Genomic DNA, 21,080 nt, shown 5'->3' on the forward strand with positions numbered 1-21,080 from the left:
TGCTGAAGAAAGGAACCATATAGAGGTCACTCCTGCACATCATGTTCCATAGTATTCAGTGCTACCAAAAGCTAAAGATTGACATTTTATCAGAATAAGTGAAGCAAGGTGGCCATCAGCAATGGCCATAATACAGGGCTTAATCCTGCAAATGCTTCCTAATGGGCATAATACTTCCATGGGAAGTCGCATCTATCTCAATACTACCCCTCTAACAGTATAATAATTACTTTGCTCATCAGTAGTCCTCCAGGTGCATTACAGATGGGGAAACTGAGGTGAACTGACTTGCCCATGATCACCCAGAAGGCCAGTGGCCAAGCTAGGAATAGGCTCCTGAGTCTAATACTCTATTCGTTAGGGAACACGGCCACCCTACAGGAGGCACATAAATGGACTACTCACAACACTAAAGCTCTAAACTCCTCCCCTGCTCCCATGAAAGATAAAGTCAGAGTGCTTGACATCAGCCTCTCTTTTGCTTCTAAGTCCAAATTTTGCACTCTGTGGAGCTTCTTGTTTTAGGGCAAACAAGAGAGTATGCTAGAGTTTGTGAAAGTCCAATTAAAGGAGACCAGAGGTCTCATATTTTGAGCCACAGCTCCAACTTTAGCAATAAAGAGAAGACAGGCATGTCTGAGTGGGCTCAGTCCCTGTGGCGGGGACAGTCTTTCCTTTGTCTGAACTGATCCACATCTTCAATTTAATAGGAAGTTTGAGGTGTGTAATGTACCTGCTGCACATATGACCTCCTTATATGGTCCACTGAGTGAGCAAAAGGTGGTCTAAACTGGTGTGGTTTACCTGCAGAGGGTGTGGAAACAAAGGGTGAAGGAGAAAACTAAACAACAGTAGCCCAGTTTTCACTTTACCTTACAAGTCAATTTCACCTTCTTCTTAGAAATAGACTTGAACCAAATTTTTAGATCTAAACATCCCTGAATCTGGAGACAGGTTGGAATTCAAACCTGATATGGATAAGGTTGTCAACTTTCTAATTGCATAAAACCGAACACCCTTGCCCCACTCCTTCCTCAAGGACCCGCCTCTTCTCTGAGGCTCTGCCCCCACTCACTCCATCCCCCCTCTCTTCGTCACTCACTCTCCGCCACCCTCGCTCACTTGCTCGTTTTCAATGGGCTGGGGCAAGGGATTGGGATGTGGGAGGGGGTGAGGGGTCTTACTGGGGGTACGGGCTCTGGCGTGGGCCTGGGGATGAGGGATTTGGGGCGCAGGAGGGGGCTCTGGGCTGGGGGATGAGGAGTTCGGAGTGCGTGAGGGAGTTCAGGGCTGGGGCACAGGAGGGGATTTAGGATGTGGGGTCTGGGTGGTGCTAATCTCAGGCGGCCCTGGTATTTCCCGGTGATGGAGGAAGTCCTCGTGGCTCCCGGGAAGCAGCAGCATGTCCCTCCGGCTCCTAAGCGGAGGGGTGGCCAGGGAGCTCTGCGTGTTGCCCCCGTCCGCAGGTGCTGCCTCCATTGGCTGTGGTTCCTGGCCAATGGGAGCTGTGGAGCCAATGCTCAGGGTGGCGCCTGCAGGCGGGGGCAGCGCATGGAATCCCCTGGCCACTCCTCTGTGTAGGAGCTGGAGGGACATGCTGGCTGCTTCTCGTGAGCCATACAGAGACTGCCTGCCCCGCTGTGGCTAACCGGACTTTTAGCAGCCTGGTCAGCTGCACTGACCGGAGCTGCCAGAGTTCCTATTCGACCAGGCATTCTAGTCAATAATCAGATGCCTGGCAACCCTAGATATGGATCCGAATTTTTCAAAAGGCCCCTCTATCTATAATGAGCTGTACCAAAACCCCAGCTCCAAACACTTCCAGATGTCAGGGGTGTCCAAAATTCACACGTGGATCCAAATTTTGCATCTTGGGCCTATCTCTACTTCCAACTCTGGACATGTTTGTTTTTCCAGCATTTGAATAATTTTCAAATGGTGTGACTTTGCCCATCTACATCAATTCTACTCCACTATCTTCCCTAGTTTTAGCCCTTCCACAAAAAGCAACAGAGGGTCCTGTGGCACCTTTAAGACTAACAGAAGTATTGGGAGCATAAGCTTTCGTGGGTAAGAACCTCACTTCTTCAGATGCAAGAAGTGAGGTTCTTACCCACGAAAGCTTATGCTCCCAATACTTCTGTTAGTCTTAAAGGTGCCACAGGATCCTCTGTTGCTTTTTACAGATTCAGACTAATACGTCTACCCCTCTGATACTTTAGCCCTTCCAGTTTCACATTTATTTTAGTGAATTAAAGTAATTCTCAATTTAGCCACATAAGATTGGAGTCTAAGAATTGACATGTACATTAAAGATAGTAAACTATTTTCTATTAACAAAACTAAATTATCCTGTTTCCACTTCAATTGACAATGGAACACAGAATCAGTTAGAAACTGGAAATATCTTCTTTCTAAAACCAGCAGATTCTTCATTTGTGCAATGTCTAACCACTGCAAATCTCAGCAAAAAATTGCACTGAAATGGTAGGTGGCTCCTAACTGTTACAAACTTTACAATGGCTTTTATGTTTAAATACCATTTAGCAGCTGTTAAAGGTCAGCACATATCCTTTCCTTTGCTAGTGTAGAGTCTGAAACTGCCAAGAAAAGAATGCATGGTGCATTAAATAATGTTTAAATGTAGTAATTATTTTCTTGATTTCTTTTCCCTGGGTAATGAAAGGGATCACTTTAGTATTTCCATTTTTTTTCTTACTTCCATCTGACAATGTAAAACACTAATTAAAATATTTGTACCATAAATTTACTTACAGGGATGACACATTTTGTACACAAAACAAGCAAAACATCTGACACATTGTATTGTGCCAGGTGCTGCTCAGAATGTGCAATACAGATTGTCATCTGAAGGCTCAACACCCCCTCCCCAAAACTTGCAGCGATGTTTCATTATCAATTTTATTTCCTACCATACACCAAATGTACAGCACTGAACACAGTTTTGTTGCTTTGATGTAAGAAATATTAATTGTATGAAGAAACAGTATACAAACTACTCCAAATTAAAAAAATGCATACATCATTGCTTTTTACAAAAGGTCTAATTTACAGTATAGCTCATCAATGCAGTTTAACACAAAAAAGAAAAAAAAGAAAAAAGAAAAAAAATCAGTGCACATTACAAAACACATCAAGTACAAAGGAAGCAAATAAATACGAACATACTTCACAAAACATCCTGAGCAAACAATCCAAACACAGACAAATTAACCTGAAGCCATCGTAAATCATAGTAATAAATATATAGGTTGGCAAGAGATTTTTTTTAAATGTAAATTAAATAAAATATATAACAAATTTGTTAAAATATGTAGTTAATTACATTTTAGTCTTTGTAATGAGTGAACTCATTTTGTATGCATTTAACAAGTATAGCAAATGTTTGCTTTTTTTTTAGCAAGTACAATAACTTTAATAGCAAATTTCTGTTTGGTGTCCTCCTATTTATATTAGACAGCACATACGGTAGCTTTTTGAAAAATTGATTCAAAAATAAACACAGCTTCTAAGAACATACATCTTCTTCTGTCTAAACTAAGATTAGAGGGTTAAACCAACCCTCAAATGAAAAGCAAGCCCCACCTAATGCAGAACAGTGACCACAGTGCATGAGTTGAATCACCTTTGAATATTACTTTTTGTGCAGGAACAGTAATAATATATTTGTATATGTCAAGCCTGTGAATGCCATCATATTCAGTCTAAATATAAATGAGGCTAATAAAAATAAACACTTTCATTGTAGCACAAAAAAATTAAACACACGCTAGATCCATGTATACATTTACACTGAGGCACATATGCACATGAGGTGTGTGTGCATACAAAAAAGGCAGTTTAGCTGGTTGTTTATACCTTTTTTTTAAAAAAAAATAAATATAAAAAAAACTTTTGAAACAGTGCTTAATTACTTACAATCCCTGAAATAGACATTGCCTCTGGTATAGCAACTACTAAACTCTGATTGATTCAGAAATTCAAAACCCAGGCTAACTGAATACAGATGCACAGCCAAGTACCTTTGAACATGTGTGTGTCCATATGTACTGTAGCACTTGGCACCCTACCAAAAGACTGGCAACCGATTCAATACCAACATTGTCTTTGTGTATAAGGAGGGGTTTAAACCAACCAGTGCATTGCTACAGTTCAGGTTAAGAGAAAACCAATTACAGTGAGACTGGAGTATTATTTTTCTCCAGGTTGCCGCCTTCTAAGCTTCTCTCAGTTCCAACTAGTACGATAAATGCCATTTCAGGGGAGATTTGTTGGATTAACTGGTATGTACAAAATCTTCAGTTTGGATGCTTTTGTGTTTTGCAAATACAAATGCATAATCATATTGGTCGCTTGTCTAATGTAACAACATATTGTACTAAAAAAGTACTAGTCGTATCAAATCATCTCTCTTGTTCAGGGATGATTAGTTTTTCTCTCTGAACTAACTTGGAAAAAAAACTGCATTGTTAAAATAATTCTGAAGTTCTTTTGAAACATTTTAAATAATTGTTTGCGTAGGCTAAAACACACAGCCAAGTCAAATGCTTTGCTGATTGCTATATTTCATTATTGCTAACAAATTCTTCAACACACTGTGTTCCAGCAAACTGTGCTTTTTAGAGCGCAGGTTCCCCACTAGTGGGAGCCATTTATCTTTTCATTCCTTGCTTCCTCACATCTTATGTTACTGCAAACCCATTTCTGATACAAAGCCATTATAAAAAAGCAGGATGTGATGAAAATAAAACTAGAACAACAGTTCGGTCATTTGTTACTTTCATAGTATTTTTTTTCTTCCTGTACAAACCCAGCAAGATATTTAATTTACAGTATAACTTTCAGTCTATTTAAAATCCCATTGGAAAATAAATTAATAAACACATTTGTAAAAATATGGCAGGCCGCAAAAATGCTGTTAAAAGATAAAAAAACACAACTCTTTGATTAGAAATAAATAAAAATATAAAAAATAGTTGCACACACTTTTTACATTCACTTTACAAAAACTGAGTGCAAAAGAAGGAAAAAAAGGAATTGTACTGAAATAAATACAATATATTAATTGAGTGCATTGCTGTTAATACAAATAGTCTGTTGTGTTTTCCTTCCTTTTTATGTCAGCTGGGAAAATTAGTGCAATGTTGCAATTGTAAATGCAGCACGGCAACCTACACGCCTTAGCAGTACATGAACTCCTAACAGATCCATCTGGAGTTTACTGCTGTTAAGTAATTTCTGTTGCCCAGCAGCCTTCACATCCTACACATGGATGCCCTTCACTGCCTGTTTGATACTTTCCAGCAGAGCTTTGCATTCCGGGGAATAGTCCCGTTCCAGATTGCTGTACATGTCTGTGAGTGTATTTACATATGCTTCGAAGTTCTGCTCACTGATTGGCCCCTAAATGAAAACAAAACATATTATACCAATTTCAGAAGCCAAAATTAAGGCCTCCTCCCCCCAAAAAGAATGTTAACAGACAATATGCAAAGTGACAATATGTCGGTCCTGTCTGAAAGCGACTGGGGACAGCTGAGGTCAGACGCATGGCAGGCATCCAAGTTACTGATGGGTTTGTTGGAGGTGAAGGGAGTTTAATTAGTTGTGGGAACCACATGCTTGCCCTCTAAGGCCATGTCTTCACTACCCGCCGGATCGGCGGGTAGCAATCGATCTATTGGGGATTGTAAGGCATTTATCTTAGGTGTGCCCTGCTCTTTAATTCTGGCCAAATTCTGTGTGCCTTACTCAAACATGTACTGCCTCAGAGTACAGTGGGACTGTGTGTAAATAAGAGGAGGAGGATTTGGATCTTAATGGGCGTACATTGTTCTTAGCTCCAGAGGCAGTTACAGAACAAAGTACTACGACAATGGTGGGTGGGGATGAAATGGGGTAAAACCTTATGAGCAAAATGCACAATCTGGGTTTTAAGAACAAAATGGGGAGTGTCTGGGTGTGGAGAGAGCGAAGAAAGACAGGTAGAAAGAGAATGCACACACATACTGAGCCAAATCCTTAATGCCCTGGTTCAGCAAGTACTTAACCAGGTGCCTAACTTGAACCAAGTGAGTGGGTTCCACTTTCTTCAGTAGGAGTATTAAGCATTTCCTGAATCAGGCTCTCAAACCAAACTTTTATTATCTTCAGTGAAGGGAGTTGGCCAATTCCCAGCCAAATTACAGGGCAGAATCAGTAAACTCCTCGCATGTTTGCAACATTGTGACTGTCCAGTAAAATGAATATAGGACTCGATGAGTGCTGTCAGAGATCCAATTGAATAAGACTCTAGACCCTCATCTCAACGGTAGCAGGAGTTGAGAGTGCTCATCACCTTACAGGAGACACTCATTGTTTCACAGGACCAAGATGAAGGCCTAATCTATCCTAGACTATGTTGTAATTCTTTTCCGGCACTGATGCAGTTGTATTGGTGCTAAGAGGTAATTTAGTTGGAATTCAGACATATACAACATTGCATCGTGAAAATTCTTGGATCTGGCTGCACTGCACTTGGTGATGGACATAGTTGGGAGGATGGGGAAAGGTGGATTTCTGCTTCCCTGATCCTCAGCCTGACCAAGTCTGAACCAGCACCTGACATAGCTTAGAGCATATAGGCTCCTGTAAACTAGGGCAGTCCCTTAGGGGTCCTCCTATGAGTCTGGGATTCCTGACGTGCAGTGAACAGGGATCTCAAGGAATAGGGGTCCAGAGCACAGAGCCACCAAAGGATTCTTCCCTACATCAGGGAAAATTCAGAATGTGACAATCAAACTCATTGCACATAAGATACTGGAAGGACATCAGAGTATCGATTACAGTTACTTCCAGCCTGAGCTACCCAGAAATGCAAGGTTCCATCCTTAAGGGTACCCATATCCCATTACCAATCCCAGAGACATGCAGTATAGTTTGATTTTAAATAAACTAATGTTTTACACAGAATGGGATTCTATTCCTGGAGGGTAAAGCATGGGCAGTATGTGAACATGGCTCCTCCCACTTGGCCTTTGGCATGATTCTGTTTTGAATGAGAATACACACCAACCACACTGAAACTTGTATAGATGGGCCTTAGGAAAGTGAGGCAAACATTTATTCTTGCATGGATGAAGATTGCCCCATGTTACTGCAGTGCCTCGAAGTCCAGGACACTTTCCCACACCTGAGGACTTAGCTTAACCCTGGATGGGACAGGGACACTCCTTCAGGTTGGGACTAGCATAAAATACGTGCCTTGCATCAAATATTTGCTTTGCATCCTCTTATACCAGGGCAGAGTTTGGGCTCCACTACCTCTCTATATTTCAAATGTTGGAGCTAGTAATATTCCAAACTTCATGCATTTACTGCATCATGCTCGTGTAGAGGGAGAGTAATGAAGCGTGGGGAAACTGATTAAACCCTGGAAGGCAGTCCCATGTGAGATGGAATGGAACCCACATCAGTGATGCACTGAGTGACCACTCTGGCCAAATGTGTAGACAAATGCTCTCAAAGAAGCGGCAATGTTTTTAGCTACAGACTTACCATTTGTGGAAGCTGAATGTCGGCAAGGCTGGTGATGAGGGCTTGGCTTAGGCCAGCTAATTCCTTCAGCAGGCTCTCGTTGTTCTGCTCTATAAGTTTGTTCTCTTCTTCTATTGTTTTCAGATTGCTCTCCATAGATGTGATCTAAAATCACACACACAACAAGACCCTTGGCAGCATTATGATTGGAGGTTGAACCCAAAATGAAAGGTTTCCCTTGGAAGAGGGAGCACAAGACTGTGAAAGCTGCCAATTGAGATCTGAACCTCAGTTATGTTTTTATAAGAGTCGCGCATAACATGGCCACAAGATATTCATAATAGGGGATAAGTCACATTAATTCTGAACCAGTGAACTCTGCTGTTGTTTCACAAGGAAAACTTATTTAAATGAAGCTGTAGACAGTGGGCCTGCTGAGTGAAGAGTGTATTGTGTTGGGAAGATGAGTTCCGAAATGGATTAGAGACCCCAGGTCTCAAGCTGCCAGGGAGGTGGAAGGGTCATTGTGTAGTTGGGAATGGGGAGTGTGGCCTCAGGGTTGGGGGAAGGAAGAAGAAAGCTGATGTTTACATTGCTCTTCTGTTCTCACAGCATCCCTGCTGATTGACTATAATAGCTGCAACACTGGTATTAGCTCTTGTGCTACTTTTCTGCCCTCCCCCTGGGTGGAGGTTAGAGTTCTGAACTGATTGGGAATAGAAATAGGCCAGAGAGTGGAGACAATAAGAAATGAAATATACCGGGGAGGAAATTGAGAAGTTGTGTATGGAACAAATATGATTGTGCAGTCGATCTCTAGACAGACAGATGAAAATATAATTTTTGAAGAACCAACACTGAGGTTAGCAAAATGACATCCTTTTCTGGAGAATAACTAACAAGAATGAGAGAGCTTGGAATGTACACATTTGTGAAAGTTTGCATGCAAAAAACTGTGCTGAAAAGCTCAAGCTAGAGATGCTGGGTCCTGATTCTCCACAGCCTAACATCTTGTATAGTAATTTATATCTGTGCAAAGTGGGTGAAAGTGCAGCATAAATCACCACAACCCCTGCTCTTGAGTGTCTTGATACAATCACAACTGTTGGCCAGGTCAATTTAAGAAGTGACGGGCCAAAGACAAGCAGGGGATGTGCGGATTCAGCAAGTCTCTAGTTCAGGATATAATGCAGGTGATTCACCAATAATAAATACCACACAATTGTAATTTGAGGCCACTATAAACTATATTGAACTTGTTTGGGATGAAGTTGGATTCATTCTTATTTTTCAGGTCTATTACCCTTCAGGAAGTTCCACCTAGAATCCTAATGCTCCTAACATTCTGAGACAAGTTTCACCAGGTGAAATAGAATTGAGTATATATGTCACCCTGTGTATTTACATACTCAGCTCAACCTGAACTGTGGACCTGCAACCAGCACCTTCACTATAAACTCACTCATATACATATAATAAAAAATGGAAAAAGATCAAGAGATCTGTGCCTTTGCAATAGCTCTTACCCTACCTAATGCACTGCACAGGTTAGCAAATGCAGCCGCTGTCTGCTATCTACTGTGCAGAAACAAAATTCAGACTATTTAAAATAAAATATTCATTAGCTGAATATGGTGACCAGAACTAGGGAAAACTGTAAATAATAATAATAATAATAAAAATCTACTCTCAGTAGTAGTTAGAGTGTGTTAATAAGAATTCACAGTCTTGTGACCTAATGGCTTCATTATATTACTACGAAGCCTCCTTACATGGGTTCTTAAAATGCCCACAGGATATCATATGCAGGCGTGTGGTTAACAAAAGAAAGTACACATTTTATACAGTAAATATGATTTCCTTGTTTGCTAAGATTAGTTCCCAAAATGCTTAGTTCCTTTTATTCACCCTGCAAGTCTTTTCTACTAATACGCAGGCGTTCACTGTTAAATGGAAAAGCTTGTCAAAAATTATTTAAAGCCACAATGCAATGGCATCTGTGTAGATGAGAAAAAGGATACATAAGCTTAAAAATAACATTACATATGTACATTAGAACTGATTGAATTGTTTGCTTTGTTGTTATACCTGGGTTTGAAGTTTCATCATGTCAGCTTCAATTTTAAGATTGGATTCATTCAGTTCTTTTATTTCCTCATCCAAGTGTCTGATTTCCTCATCACTCTCGATACCTGCAAAAAGGTGAATGGACCAAAGACAGATTTAAATGTGAACATGTGAAAAGAAGTAATATTCTGTGGGTACCTGTGCATTGAACTGTGTAGCACAAAAAAAACATGCTTTCAGATTAAACTGGGGATCTTTAAATGGGTTTTTACTGATGATGTTTGTCAAAACTGCACCCTGTGTTGAAGCGTCTTTGAAAGCAGGAAGAGAGATCAAGGGTCAAAGGGTAATTTGAGTTTCACTGACCTACTATATTTCCCTGTCAGAGTGGGTCCCCCCACTGTTCAGTAAAACAATCAACCACAGCAGGGAGAGAGATGTGAGAGGGAAAGAGGATCTGTGGGCATTGAGAGAGGAAAATCCAAAACACAATCTTTAAAAACAATAATGCAGGGTATGTTGTGATTTTGGTGGAGATTTTTAGATGTAGCAGAAAAGTAAGAGCAGTTCCTCTCCCCCCCCTCCTCCAGGGGGATCAGATCCTCATAACTCCATTGGCTTCAATAGAGCTATGGCGATTGACACCAGCTGAAGATCTGCCCTGGTCCTGCAAGGAGCTTTGTATGGGCTGACTGATAGAGAAGGATCAGGGCTTTAGTTTGCTGTGATACATAGTGTGGTTTAAAGTACTGTGAGAGGGAAATTGTAGAGAGAGGCCAAAAGAGGCAAAAGGAGAAAAAGCAGCACTCACTATTCACACCTACCAGCTGAAAAAGAACAACCCACCCAAGCCTCAATAAAAGCCTGATCCTGAGATGTACTGAGCATCCACCACCCCCAGTGATGAACGTTTTCCCCTCACTCAGTATCACTCTGGGTCTTATTCTGCTTGCAGATTAATTATTTTTATTTCCATAGCACCTACAGGCCGCTAAGCTCAGCACCCCATTGGGTTGGGCATATTACAAGCACACAGTAAAAGACAGTCCCTGTCCTGAAGACCTTACAGTCTAAATAGACAATATGGACAAAGGGTGGGGAACAGAGAGAAGTGAATTCACTTGCCCAAGGGGAAAGAATACCACCAAAGTCTCCTGAATCCTGTCCCTGGGCCCTACCCACAGGAAACAGAATCAAGTTCCCTATAACTATTTGACAGATGTTCCATTCTATTTAATGTGGGGAGAACTGTCAAAGTATTGCACGGAGACTGAGCAATACAATATGAAGTTAATGGGAACGAGGTAGCTAAACTCTGCTTTACACATGTATCCCTCTGGGGGTTTGTTTGAAAATCTTTATTTAACTGAGGTAACTCCTGCTGGTTTATGAATAACACAGAAAAAGACAAATCCCAAACCTGAATCAGACTTAGCTGTGTAGTTGTGTACCCCACATGTTATGGTCCATGGATGTAAATGATGTATGAATGACATGTATCTTCTGTGAAGAAATGTTGTTATTGCTTTTAAAGAAAGAGAACGTAAAGGCATTTATACCCATTTTCAGACCCCTTTACATGGTCAGTGTAGTGTAAAGAGGCAACGTGTAAATGAGAATCGGGTCCCTAGCAGCTGTATAAATATAATCATCATTTGCATGTCTCCTTACCCCCACTTGCTTTAAGCTTGATAGTCATTAGTTCTTCTGAGATTTTGCCCTTTTTTATGGCTTGTGCATTCAGAGGACACCCTGACAAGCTAGAAAAGATAGAAAAAATGCTGTGACCCATGTGAAAATGGAAGCAATCCTTTCATAGCAATATTACAGTGCTCATGTTCAGACCTCTATTCCTAAGGTCATGTCAGCAGCTCCATTATAACCTTGTTACAGGGAATAAAATAATTCACAAAGAGCAATTTTAGCTGTAAAAAAAAAATTCTGGCTTGAAAATTGGCACCGAAGTCTCAGCCTCGAAGCAAACTATTTTTACAGACATTTCAAACAAATGAAAATAGCAGTGGGAGCTACTCTAAGGTTATGTGAATGTGATATTTACAGAAATCTTGAGGTCATATTGTCCCATCAATTTTTAAGCAAAACTTTCCACTGTGTTTATTGACGAATTATGCTTCAGAAAAAAGGAGGCAGTAGCATCCCTTTGAATGCTGAGTTTACCAACTAAAAAAAAAAAAAAATCTGACGTGAAGATTTTCACTGTGCCTAACTATAGTATCATTTTGATGATGCATAATAATGACCAATATGATGATACCTCTGGATTTATACTATAGGCTGCAATAGCTTTTTAAAAAGATTTTATTATATATACACCTCTACCCCGATATAACGCGACCCAATATAACATGAATTCGGATATAATGCAGTAAAGCAGTGCTCCGGGGGGGGAGGGGGGGAAATCTGGTAGATCAAAGCAAGTTCGATATAATGCAGTTTCATCTATAATATGGTAAGATTTTTTGGCTCCCAAGGACAGCGTTATATCGAGGTAGAGGTGTAGTCACTTTGCTTTTTGATGACTGTCAGAGCTATTTGCTATTTCAAATCTTACAATTTTGCACCAGTGGGACAAAGCCATGGTTTTGCTTAGCTTGTGAAAAATAAGAGTTCTTATGAAAGTGGTGTTTCCACACAGGGAGCAATGAGGGCTTCTAAGATTTGAAGTACAGACCACTATTTCTTTGTCTTGAGCAGACTACTGGCCAGAAAGATGTCCCAATGCTAGCAGGCCACCAGAAACTTGTTCAGTCTTCTCTACACTGGGAAAATGCATCATCTAACAAATCATGTTAACTAGTGAAGTTCTTAAGATTTTTTTTTCTCCTTGTAATGTCTTCAGGGCTGGATCTAGAAAGCACAGGTCTCATGTAAGCTTTCTCCTGCATGGGGATGGCTGGTAAGAATTTTGCAATTTGTGTAATAACAAAATTAATGCAATTGTTGCTTTTGCAAAACCTTGTGGTGAAATTTCAATAACATTTTGGATTACCTACTAAAGATACACAATCAATACTGGTAATTTCAAATATGTCTAGCTACCTTCTTGTACCAAAAACCTGTAATCAGACTCAGGAAATCTAGAAAGATCTGTGAAAGTCATTGTCTCATGGGCAATGTTAAAAACAGTTCTAATCTCATGCAAACTCTCAAGTTATTCAGCTTCCTATCACCTCAACTGCTATATAAACTCTTTATAAGAATTCAGCATAATTTAATTAGATTACAGCTTTATTTTTTTAAAAGCAACACTACAGTGGATTGTCAAGAAAAAACAACAAACAAGAGAGAAAACACAAAATTATACCTTCTGTGGGTGACAAAAACATTATTTACATGACCCAGCCCGTTGCAGCCTGGCAAAGGACAGTGTGGCAGCTCTTGTTTGTTCAGTTTCCAGGATAATGAAGACCCATTGAGAGGACTCTCCTTCTGTCTCTTGGCAGCCAAAGGACAACCAGAAGCAGTGCGATGAGAAGTGTATTTACCTGATATGTGACCTTGGCCATCACAGCCTATCACTGGACATCTACAGAAACACAGCAAAAGAATCCTTATATTTACTCAAGAGAACAGAAGACAATAGTCTAACAATAACCATCTAAGAAAAGGAGTCTAAGTGGCTACTACGCTGTCTGTGCAACTGTATTATGGCTTGAGGGTGGTGAAGCACTGGAATGCGTTACCTAGGGAGGTGGTGGAGTCTCCTTCCTTGGAGGTTTTTAAGGCCCGGCTTGACAAAGCCCTGGCTGGGATGATTTAGTTGGGAATTGGTCCTGCTTTGAGCAGGGGGTTGGACTAGATGACCTCCTGAGGTCCCTTCCAACCCTGATATTCTATGATTCTATGATTGATCCCGAGAAGCACCTGAATGTCCCACTGATGTCCGTGAGAATGAGGGGTGTTTGGCAAATCTCAGGATTAGGCATTTCTAATACAGCTGTATGCCTTAACCACTTCAGCACTGACATCATATAAAACTATGTCAAAGAGAAAAAATTTGTTATCAGAGGGGGAAAAAGAATCACATTTTAACGGGTTTATGAAGAGGCAACATTTTTTGTTCTCTATTCCAATTTTTGGCAAAAAACAAAAGGTGGTTTTCTGCAGGTGGAAAACTGTTATTTTCCAAATATATTCCAAATACTTGCCAAGGTGAAACCTGATAGTTTTGCAGAGCTCTGTCAGCATTAATGAGAACATGCCTAGGGCCTTTCATATGACATACCAGGCGTCTGAAAGACAATCACTAACTGAAATACTAAATAGTAAGAGCAGCACAGGAAATAACTAAGTCCTTTGTTGTAAATGAACTGGTCCTACATGCCCTGGCAGCTGATTGTTTATTTATTTATTTTCACAGAACATATATTCGAGTTAGCAATAAAGTTGATTTATGTAGAGTTATCAGTTCTTGCCTTGGTTAAAATTTTACCCCAGTACAGAAGAGGGATGGCATAAAGCCTATATACCACCTCTATCCCCATAATCCACATTTTCAGGGCTTAATGTGTGACTTGTGGTAGCTCTTTGCATAGAGATGGATTTCACCCTTTGTGGCTCCAAGTGTGATACATGAAATTTTGGTGAATGTTTGCAAGAATTTGTTAATTGGATCCAGGCTTAAATTTCACCACTGCTACAGTTTATTGCAGCAAATATAGCAAGATTTTGCCACAGTCTAAAATGTTGTGAATTTTAGACTGTGAATTTTCCTAAATTTTGCCACACTTTGTGTCAGATAGGACTGGAATGAAATGTTCCACCAGTTTCACTAGTTGTGGAAATATCCTTTATCTTAGCTTTAACAGTAGGACACACCCATGTACGTCTAAGAATAACTTGCACATTTCTTGGTATATACCAAGCACCATCTTGTTCTCCCTTTTGGCTGATAAACTCTTGCTTCTGCACTTACTTAAGTTCAGGGTCTTCTTTTTCTTCCTTGGTAGGAGTAACTTTGACACCACCTTTCCTGGCACGAGGGCAACCAGACAAGCTGAAAGAAGTACACAAAAGAAAAACAATTTTGTTCCGCTGACACGTTCCACGATTTCCCACAGCTTCACTCCCAAACAACTGAATGATTCTTACCTTCTGTGTGAAGCATAATTTCCAGTCACATGACCAGAGCCATCACAACCAGGTGTGGGACACCTAATATAATGCACAGAGCAAAAGAGATGACTTTTTAAAAAGGAACAGAGAAATTTGTCTTCAGTGGAAGAAACAGCAGTGGCGCTTTTGCTGAACAAACACAACTAGCTCTTGCTGATATTTTTTTCCAGTAGGCAAACTGCTTTCATGTTTTCTTCTATCATTGTTTTTTTAATAGGGAACTTGAAATATATTGTATAATACAGCACTGCAGATTTGAACAATATATGTTAATGTTTTCATAGCAAAATAGTTCTTTTCTTATGAAGGAGCAACTGTGGAAAAACAAACATGTAGCTTTTTATTTGTTGACTTCTCTGTGAAATAACTGTTATGTGTTTATTTGATGTCAGACTTACAATGACCAGCACATTTTCAATATAATCTCCATTTTATAGAAGGGGAAATTGAGGCTGAGAAGTTATGTCAGTAAAGGTCACAGAGAAAATCAACATCATAGCCAGGAGAAGAACTCAGGAGTTTCTGTTTTTTAGCTCTGTACACAGAAAGGAGACCACATCTGTTTTACATAGGATATAACTGGGTATTTTATTTGGCAAGTGGGCCTTGATTTTATTTTAGAGTTCAGGGGCTTTTCTGCATGCAGCAAACAGAAGCTTTCAAATTTGAAAGTTTAGTAACAATATATTTCAGCATCCTAATGGAAGGAATAAACCTGTATCTTACTGTTATGACCATACTTTCTCACTGGTGCTCAGACTGAATAGACATGTTGGCTGTGCCAGTGCATGTGGGGCAAAAATCTGTCTGGGGATTGGTCCTGCTTTGAGCAGGGGGTTGGACTACTGATATTCTATGATTCTAAAGTCTACTGAAGTCAATAAGAGCCTTTTCATTGACTACAATGGGCTTTGGATCAGGCACTTGCTGGTTGAGTGGCAGATATTTAGGTTCAAAATGAACCTTGTACATATTTGAAGGGATTTTCTCTTTTGCCGTAAGTGTTCCTTTTAAAAATTCAGAAAGAAGAAACACACCTAGGCGTACAAAGCAGCACTAACAGCACAAGGAAAACATTTACCTTCAGATGCTGTGCCAGGTATTTGTGCATTTTTGTACAGTTTTGAGCACTAAAGCTAAGCCTCCCCAAGGGCCTTTGAACACTATGTTTTTTCCAGAGTATCAGAATTACAGAAACATCTGTGCCAAGTAACCTTGTACTGATCCATTATGGAAATTCACATTGTTCAATAACCCTCTACACGTCTCAACATCTTACCCGTGGTGGAAGCATTGTGGTTGGGTGATCTAAGTACAGGCTTACTGGGATACTGTATTAAACACCTAAATATACAGTTGTAAACTCTCTTTTAAAGGTACAGTTGCACCTTTTAGAAGTGTATTATTCTATTTTTTTACTGCATCAATATTTAAACCATGATAGTTGGGGGGATCAAGTGGGTTTAAAGAAACGATAAAGAACTAACTAATATTGGTAATTAATCACAGGAATGACTGATCAAGGGACGTAGTGGATTTTCCATCACTTGAACTTTATAAAATAAGACTGGCTGCCTTTCTAAAAGATATGCTATAGCTCAAACAGAAATTATAGGCTTGATGCAGAAATTACTGGGTGAAATTCCATGGCTGTGTTATGTGGAAAATTAAGCTAGATGATCATAATGGTTCCTTCTGGCTTTAAATTTTGGGAACCTTTATCATCTCAGGCACCAGGTAAGGTATTCTGTACTAGTCCTTTTCTGTAGTACTCTGTGTACCAATAAGCCTCTAATTTTAAGTGTCTTCAATCTGACTAAAGTAACCACTTTTAAAATCTGTCCTTCACTGCAAACTGTAGATTAGCTGAAAATCAGAAAAGGTATCTTGCTGGCTTAGTGAGTCAAAATAGAAGGCAAAAGTTTAACTTGATTATTACGAATTGAATGTGAACATTATTGTAAAATATATGCATCTGTTCTTTTTGATGCCATATATATCTGTATAACTATGTGAAATAAAACTAGGACGATGGTCACTGGGGGCTTGATTCTGCAAATCCTTGTGCATCTAAGGATATAGCTACATTGCAATCAGCATTTGCAGTGTACACACACCATGGGTTTTTTTTACTCATGTAGTCCCTGTGAACTAAAAGGAAATACTGATGTGAGTATAGCTACGCAGTTGCAGAAGTGTTTTCAGGATCTGGGTTTAGGGTTTCTTTTCTCCTTCCTTCTTCATATATTTTTTCTAGACAATGCTGTAGAAAAATATACCTTTTTTAAAATGGGATTTTATTTAAAATTGGATAGAGCGAAATTAGTTTTTGCTCAAACCTGAAACTGGATGATCTATGTGTAGCAAATAATTTTAGTGGACCCTTTTTTCTCTTTTCAAATGGTCTGGGAACAAATTTTGAGTTTTACTATTTTGCTGGTCATCTGAAATTCGACGCTGAACACTTCATGAAACCTATTTCTGCTTATGGGCTGTTCGTGAACTTTGCCTATAGCTTCCATGACTCACTCGTTATTCATAGCATGTGGTTAGTAACTCAGGTCACATGTTGTTGCTTCTCTTTCCTTATTACACAACTGAAACTTTATAAGCTTTAGTTAAACAGTATCTATGTGGGTATGCAAATGTCACTGTTCACATGTGACTATGTGGGTTTGCATGCAGAGTAGCCATTTATTTTGTTTGTGGGAACACCCATTCAGCTCTGAGTTCATGGAAAGCAAGTAAAAGCGCTGAATCAGCGACTGATTTAGAAATTGGCACCATTTTCACAAATCTTTGTTCTGTCACTCTTTCCACAGCTTTATTCAAACCAAATGCTGGGGAGGTGAGTTCAGCAGACCCCAAGGTTGAAATCTCATGCCACTGTGTCAGCACCTCAGTAATGACTATGCTCTAAGAAAAGTTTTCACCTCTTGCCCACATAGCTGGCCTTTTCCTACTGCCTTTGCTCTGTCCCTAGAGAGCAGGCTTTCCTTGGCTAGAGTCACACAACATATTTTTTACAATGCAGGGCAGCACCTGAATATCATGACTGGAAACGGCTTTGTTTTATTTTAGGAAGTTGACAAACTTTCTAGCTAAGCCCTGAACTTAAAACCTGGATTTGGCCACCTGTACTTGAAACGCCATTAAAGCAGTGTAAACGTACCATCATCAGAACTTACTTTCCTCTATTTGGACTGAGGGTGACTCTAAATATAGGCAGGGTGTACAGGCCCACAAACCCCCACTACGTTCTAAGCCATATACGGCAGGACCCCATTTACTGATGCAAAGAGAAAAGAGGGCTGGCAAACCTGTCAAAAGCTACATCTACACTACAAGCAGGGGACTCACACCTGTAGCTTGCAGTGTAGATGTAGCTAAAAAGCACCAACCATCCTTTTACTTCACTCCCTTCTGTTGACAAAAGCCGTCCATTAACTAGGTGATTGGCTGCCAATCCCTCTCCCGACTCCCATGGCCAGCTGTGCAGATTACTGAGGTCTGCTTAAGGCCCTGTACATCTGCCTATCTACTGGGGCCTGCAAAACCCTTTTGTGTCATTTCATGGTGAGAAATATGCAACACTGATTCATATGATTTGACGGCTGCCTCAGTGACATTAAGCTGAGGGTATCTATCTAGTGCTGGAGGATGAAGACTGAAGATTTGCAGGCTTGGCTTGTTTTGGTTTTCAAATGTCTGAATACTTATCCTAACCTCTTTGATCTAGAAATCAGACGGGGTATTTTGTGAGATCAGATTCTTTGTAAGACTTCGATACTTCCTGGCTCCAGCTGGTTCAGAAATACCATCAGAACAGCCTCTCTTTCAACGTTCGGAGTATCTGCACCAGGTTTGGGGAAGTGTATGGATATGAAGAGGTGCAAAAACATGAAAAACAAAGAAAAGTGAGCCCAACTTTTCTTAAAGGCTTTGGTTTCAATTTGTTTTCACGTTTGGGACAAGGGGTTGAACTGGCTTTTATTTTACAAAGATCAATTCTCTTACCTATTAAATAGCTGCATTTGTTTGGGAAACATGCCAATATGAGATAAACAGCAATCACCAAACCAAAGCCTTTTTTTCTATTGTCATTACTTACTTAAGCTCTTGAGAGTTGGCAGCCATAAGGGATTTTAATGTCTTGTCGGCTAATGGGCACCCGGAAACACTAAGGAAAACAGATGTGAAACATGTTTTCTTCAATATGCTAAAACAGAAAATGATTTTTCTAGAAAAGCATTAACTATTTATTATGGAATAGAAACAGCCCCCCCCCCCAAAAAAAACCCCAAAACCCACACCTGCTGTTGGCAAATGAGAGCTAGATAATACAGGGTAGTCATTCTTTAGATCAGAGCAGGTTACTTGCTCGGAGCCAGGTCCTCTCTGGTCCCAAAGCAGTTATGTATGGAGCTGGTTAGACTACAAAGAGCTTTCCCACTCTTTTGTGTTGCTAGCATAAAGAGCTGTAGTCCATATTGTTGGGGAAAGGTAAGGACTGCTTCCTCCATACATCCAAAGGGAACGGCAGGAGATGGGACCATTGTCCCAGCTCAGAGAGGAAATAAGGGGCAGCACACAAAAAGCATTTGCAAATTTGAGAACTTCAAAGCCATCTGTACTAAAGTTTGTGGAAACCTACTTTTAAATTCACTGCCAGGTTTGGGGAAGTGTATGGATATGAAGAGGTGCAAAAACATGAAAAACTATTTCATGTTTGCACACTCATCCACTTAAGGACGCACAAACAGTACCATATGACTTATCTAACCAATCTCAGCTAATCCATACAGCTTGCATAACAAATAATCACAGTGAACTGTTTGTAATCAGCTAAAAAAAACCTTGAGAGATATACCACAAGAAAAAACAGAGGCTGAGTTTGCTGGGTACATTAATTGGCTGAAAATTATTTGCCCAATTATATATAACAATTATATTATTGTTATATATAAAACTATTAGACGCTGACTGTACATAAAGCAGCTCTACTTCCTGTTATGAGTTTTTGTCATTTCTCACCTGCGATGTGATGCATAGTTTCCTGTTACATGACCACTGCCATCACATCCTGGAGTCGGGCAGCTGTGTATAGAAAGTGCAGTTAGAGTTAAGACTGTTTCCAAATGATGTAAATACAGTTCACCCCCCACTGCTAACCAACAACCTGCCACATACTTCACACCAACTACATTTGACATGATCTAAAATCAATGTTATCATCATGACAGTATCACTCTCGATCTAAGTATGTGGGTTAGAACACAGTACAGTTGTGTAAAGTTTCATAACCCATGTGAATCAAAACAATTTTATGTATTTCTGGGTTAGCTGAAACCACCATATGTTTTGCATAGATTTTGCAGTTACCACACATCATGGTGCAGTCTGGGTAGTTTCATTACTGCCAGCTATTTTTTATGACAATTCATAGATTTTAAGGTCAGCAAGTACCATTATGAACATCTAAGGCTGACTTCATGCATAACAATAGGCCACAGAACCTCCGCCAGCAATGCCTGCACCATGCCCATAACTTCTGGCTGAGCTAGAACATATCTTTTAGAAAGGCATTCGGTCTTGATTTAAAGACTTCCAGTAACGTAATTAGGTGTCATTGTGACTTCCAGGACAGACACAACTGACCATTCATCCAACTGCAGCCTGGAGTGAACAGGTTCAATTCCTTAGGAAGCTTCTGGGCTATATTCAGCAATAACAAAAATGATGATATACATGTAGTACACTGGCAAAATTGTTCCATGTCTCCACTAACATCCCACGGGCTTCTACCAGCTAACTGACTTATTTCCATAGCTCAAATTGTATAGGTGTGTGCTGCAATGCCACATCTTGAGTTCAATCCTTGCTAATGGCCCTAGTAAGGGGATCATAAATTACAAGATTAGTGTAAAGTGAGTGTAAGTGGCAAAGCACTAAAAAATTGCTCCAAAGTAGTAAAATAAGTCTGACTTAGGCTGTGTCTACACTACAAAATGATATCGACCTAACTTACGTTGGCATACAGCTATCTTTGTTATTAAATCGCTTGTGTGCACGCACATTTTGCTTCTTGCGTCGGCAGTGCACATCCTCTCCAGGAGTGTTTGTATTGATTGCATTGTCAGTGTGGGGCATTATGGGACGGCTCCTGGAGGCCAGTAACAGTCAACGTAAGCAACACACTGTCTACACAGACACTGCATCGACATAATTACATCGACTGTGACTCTGCGCCGCTTGGGGAGATGGTGTTACTAAATCAGCGTAGAGAGGCACTTATGTCAGCAGGAGCCAAATTTATGCGAAGACACTTCCACAGCTAGGTT

General features: G+C 40.1%; 1 protein-coding gene across 4 annotated transcripts in view; it reads right to left on the reverse strand.

Annotated features, from left to right (window-relative positions):
• Positions 1 to 4,058: 4,058 nt before the first annotated feature.
• Positions 4,059 to 21,080, reverse strand: part of ST18 (ST18 C2H2C-type zinc finger transcription factor) — a 189,538-nt gene continuing 172,516 nt past the window's right edge. For all 4 annotated transcript variants that reach the window (XM_034762912.1, XM_034762911.1, XM_034762913.1 and 1 more), the window contains 9 exons: positions 19,774 to 19,836; positions 18,851 to 18,919; positions 14,716 to 14,778; positions 14,540 to 14,620; positions 12,929 to 13,150; positions 11,275 to 11,363; positions 9,625 to 9,728; positions 7,558 to 7,701; positions 4,059 to 5,424 (listed from right to left, as the gene is read on the reverse strand). In XM_034762912.1, the coding sequence (XP_034618803.1) occupies positions 5,284 to 5,424; positions 7,558 to 7,701; positions 9,625 to 9,728; positions 11,275 to 11,363; positions 12,929 to 13,150; positions 14,540 to 14,620; positions 14,716 to 14,778; positions 18,851 to 18,919; positions 19,774 to 19,836 (976 nt within the window). In that variant the 3' untranslated portion in view covers positions 4,059 to 5,283. The remainder of the gene's footprint in view (positions 5,425 to 7,557; positions 7,702 to 9,624; positions 9,729 to 11,274; positions 11,364 to 12,928; positions 13,151 to 14,539; positions 14,621 to 14,715; positions 14,779 to 18,850; positions 18,920 to 19,773; positions 19,837 to 21,080) is intronic.

This window comes from Trachemys scripta, chromosome 2 (genome assembly GCF_013100865.1).
Source record: "Trachemys scripta elegans isolate TJP31775 chromosome 2, CAS_Tse_1.0, whole genome shotgun sequence".
NCBI classification, from domain to species: domain Eukaryota; kingdom Metazoa; phylum Chordata; order Testudines; family Emydidae; genus Trachemys; species Trachemys scripta.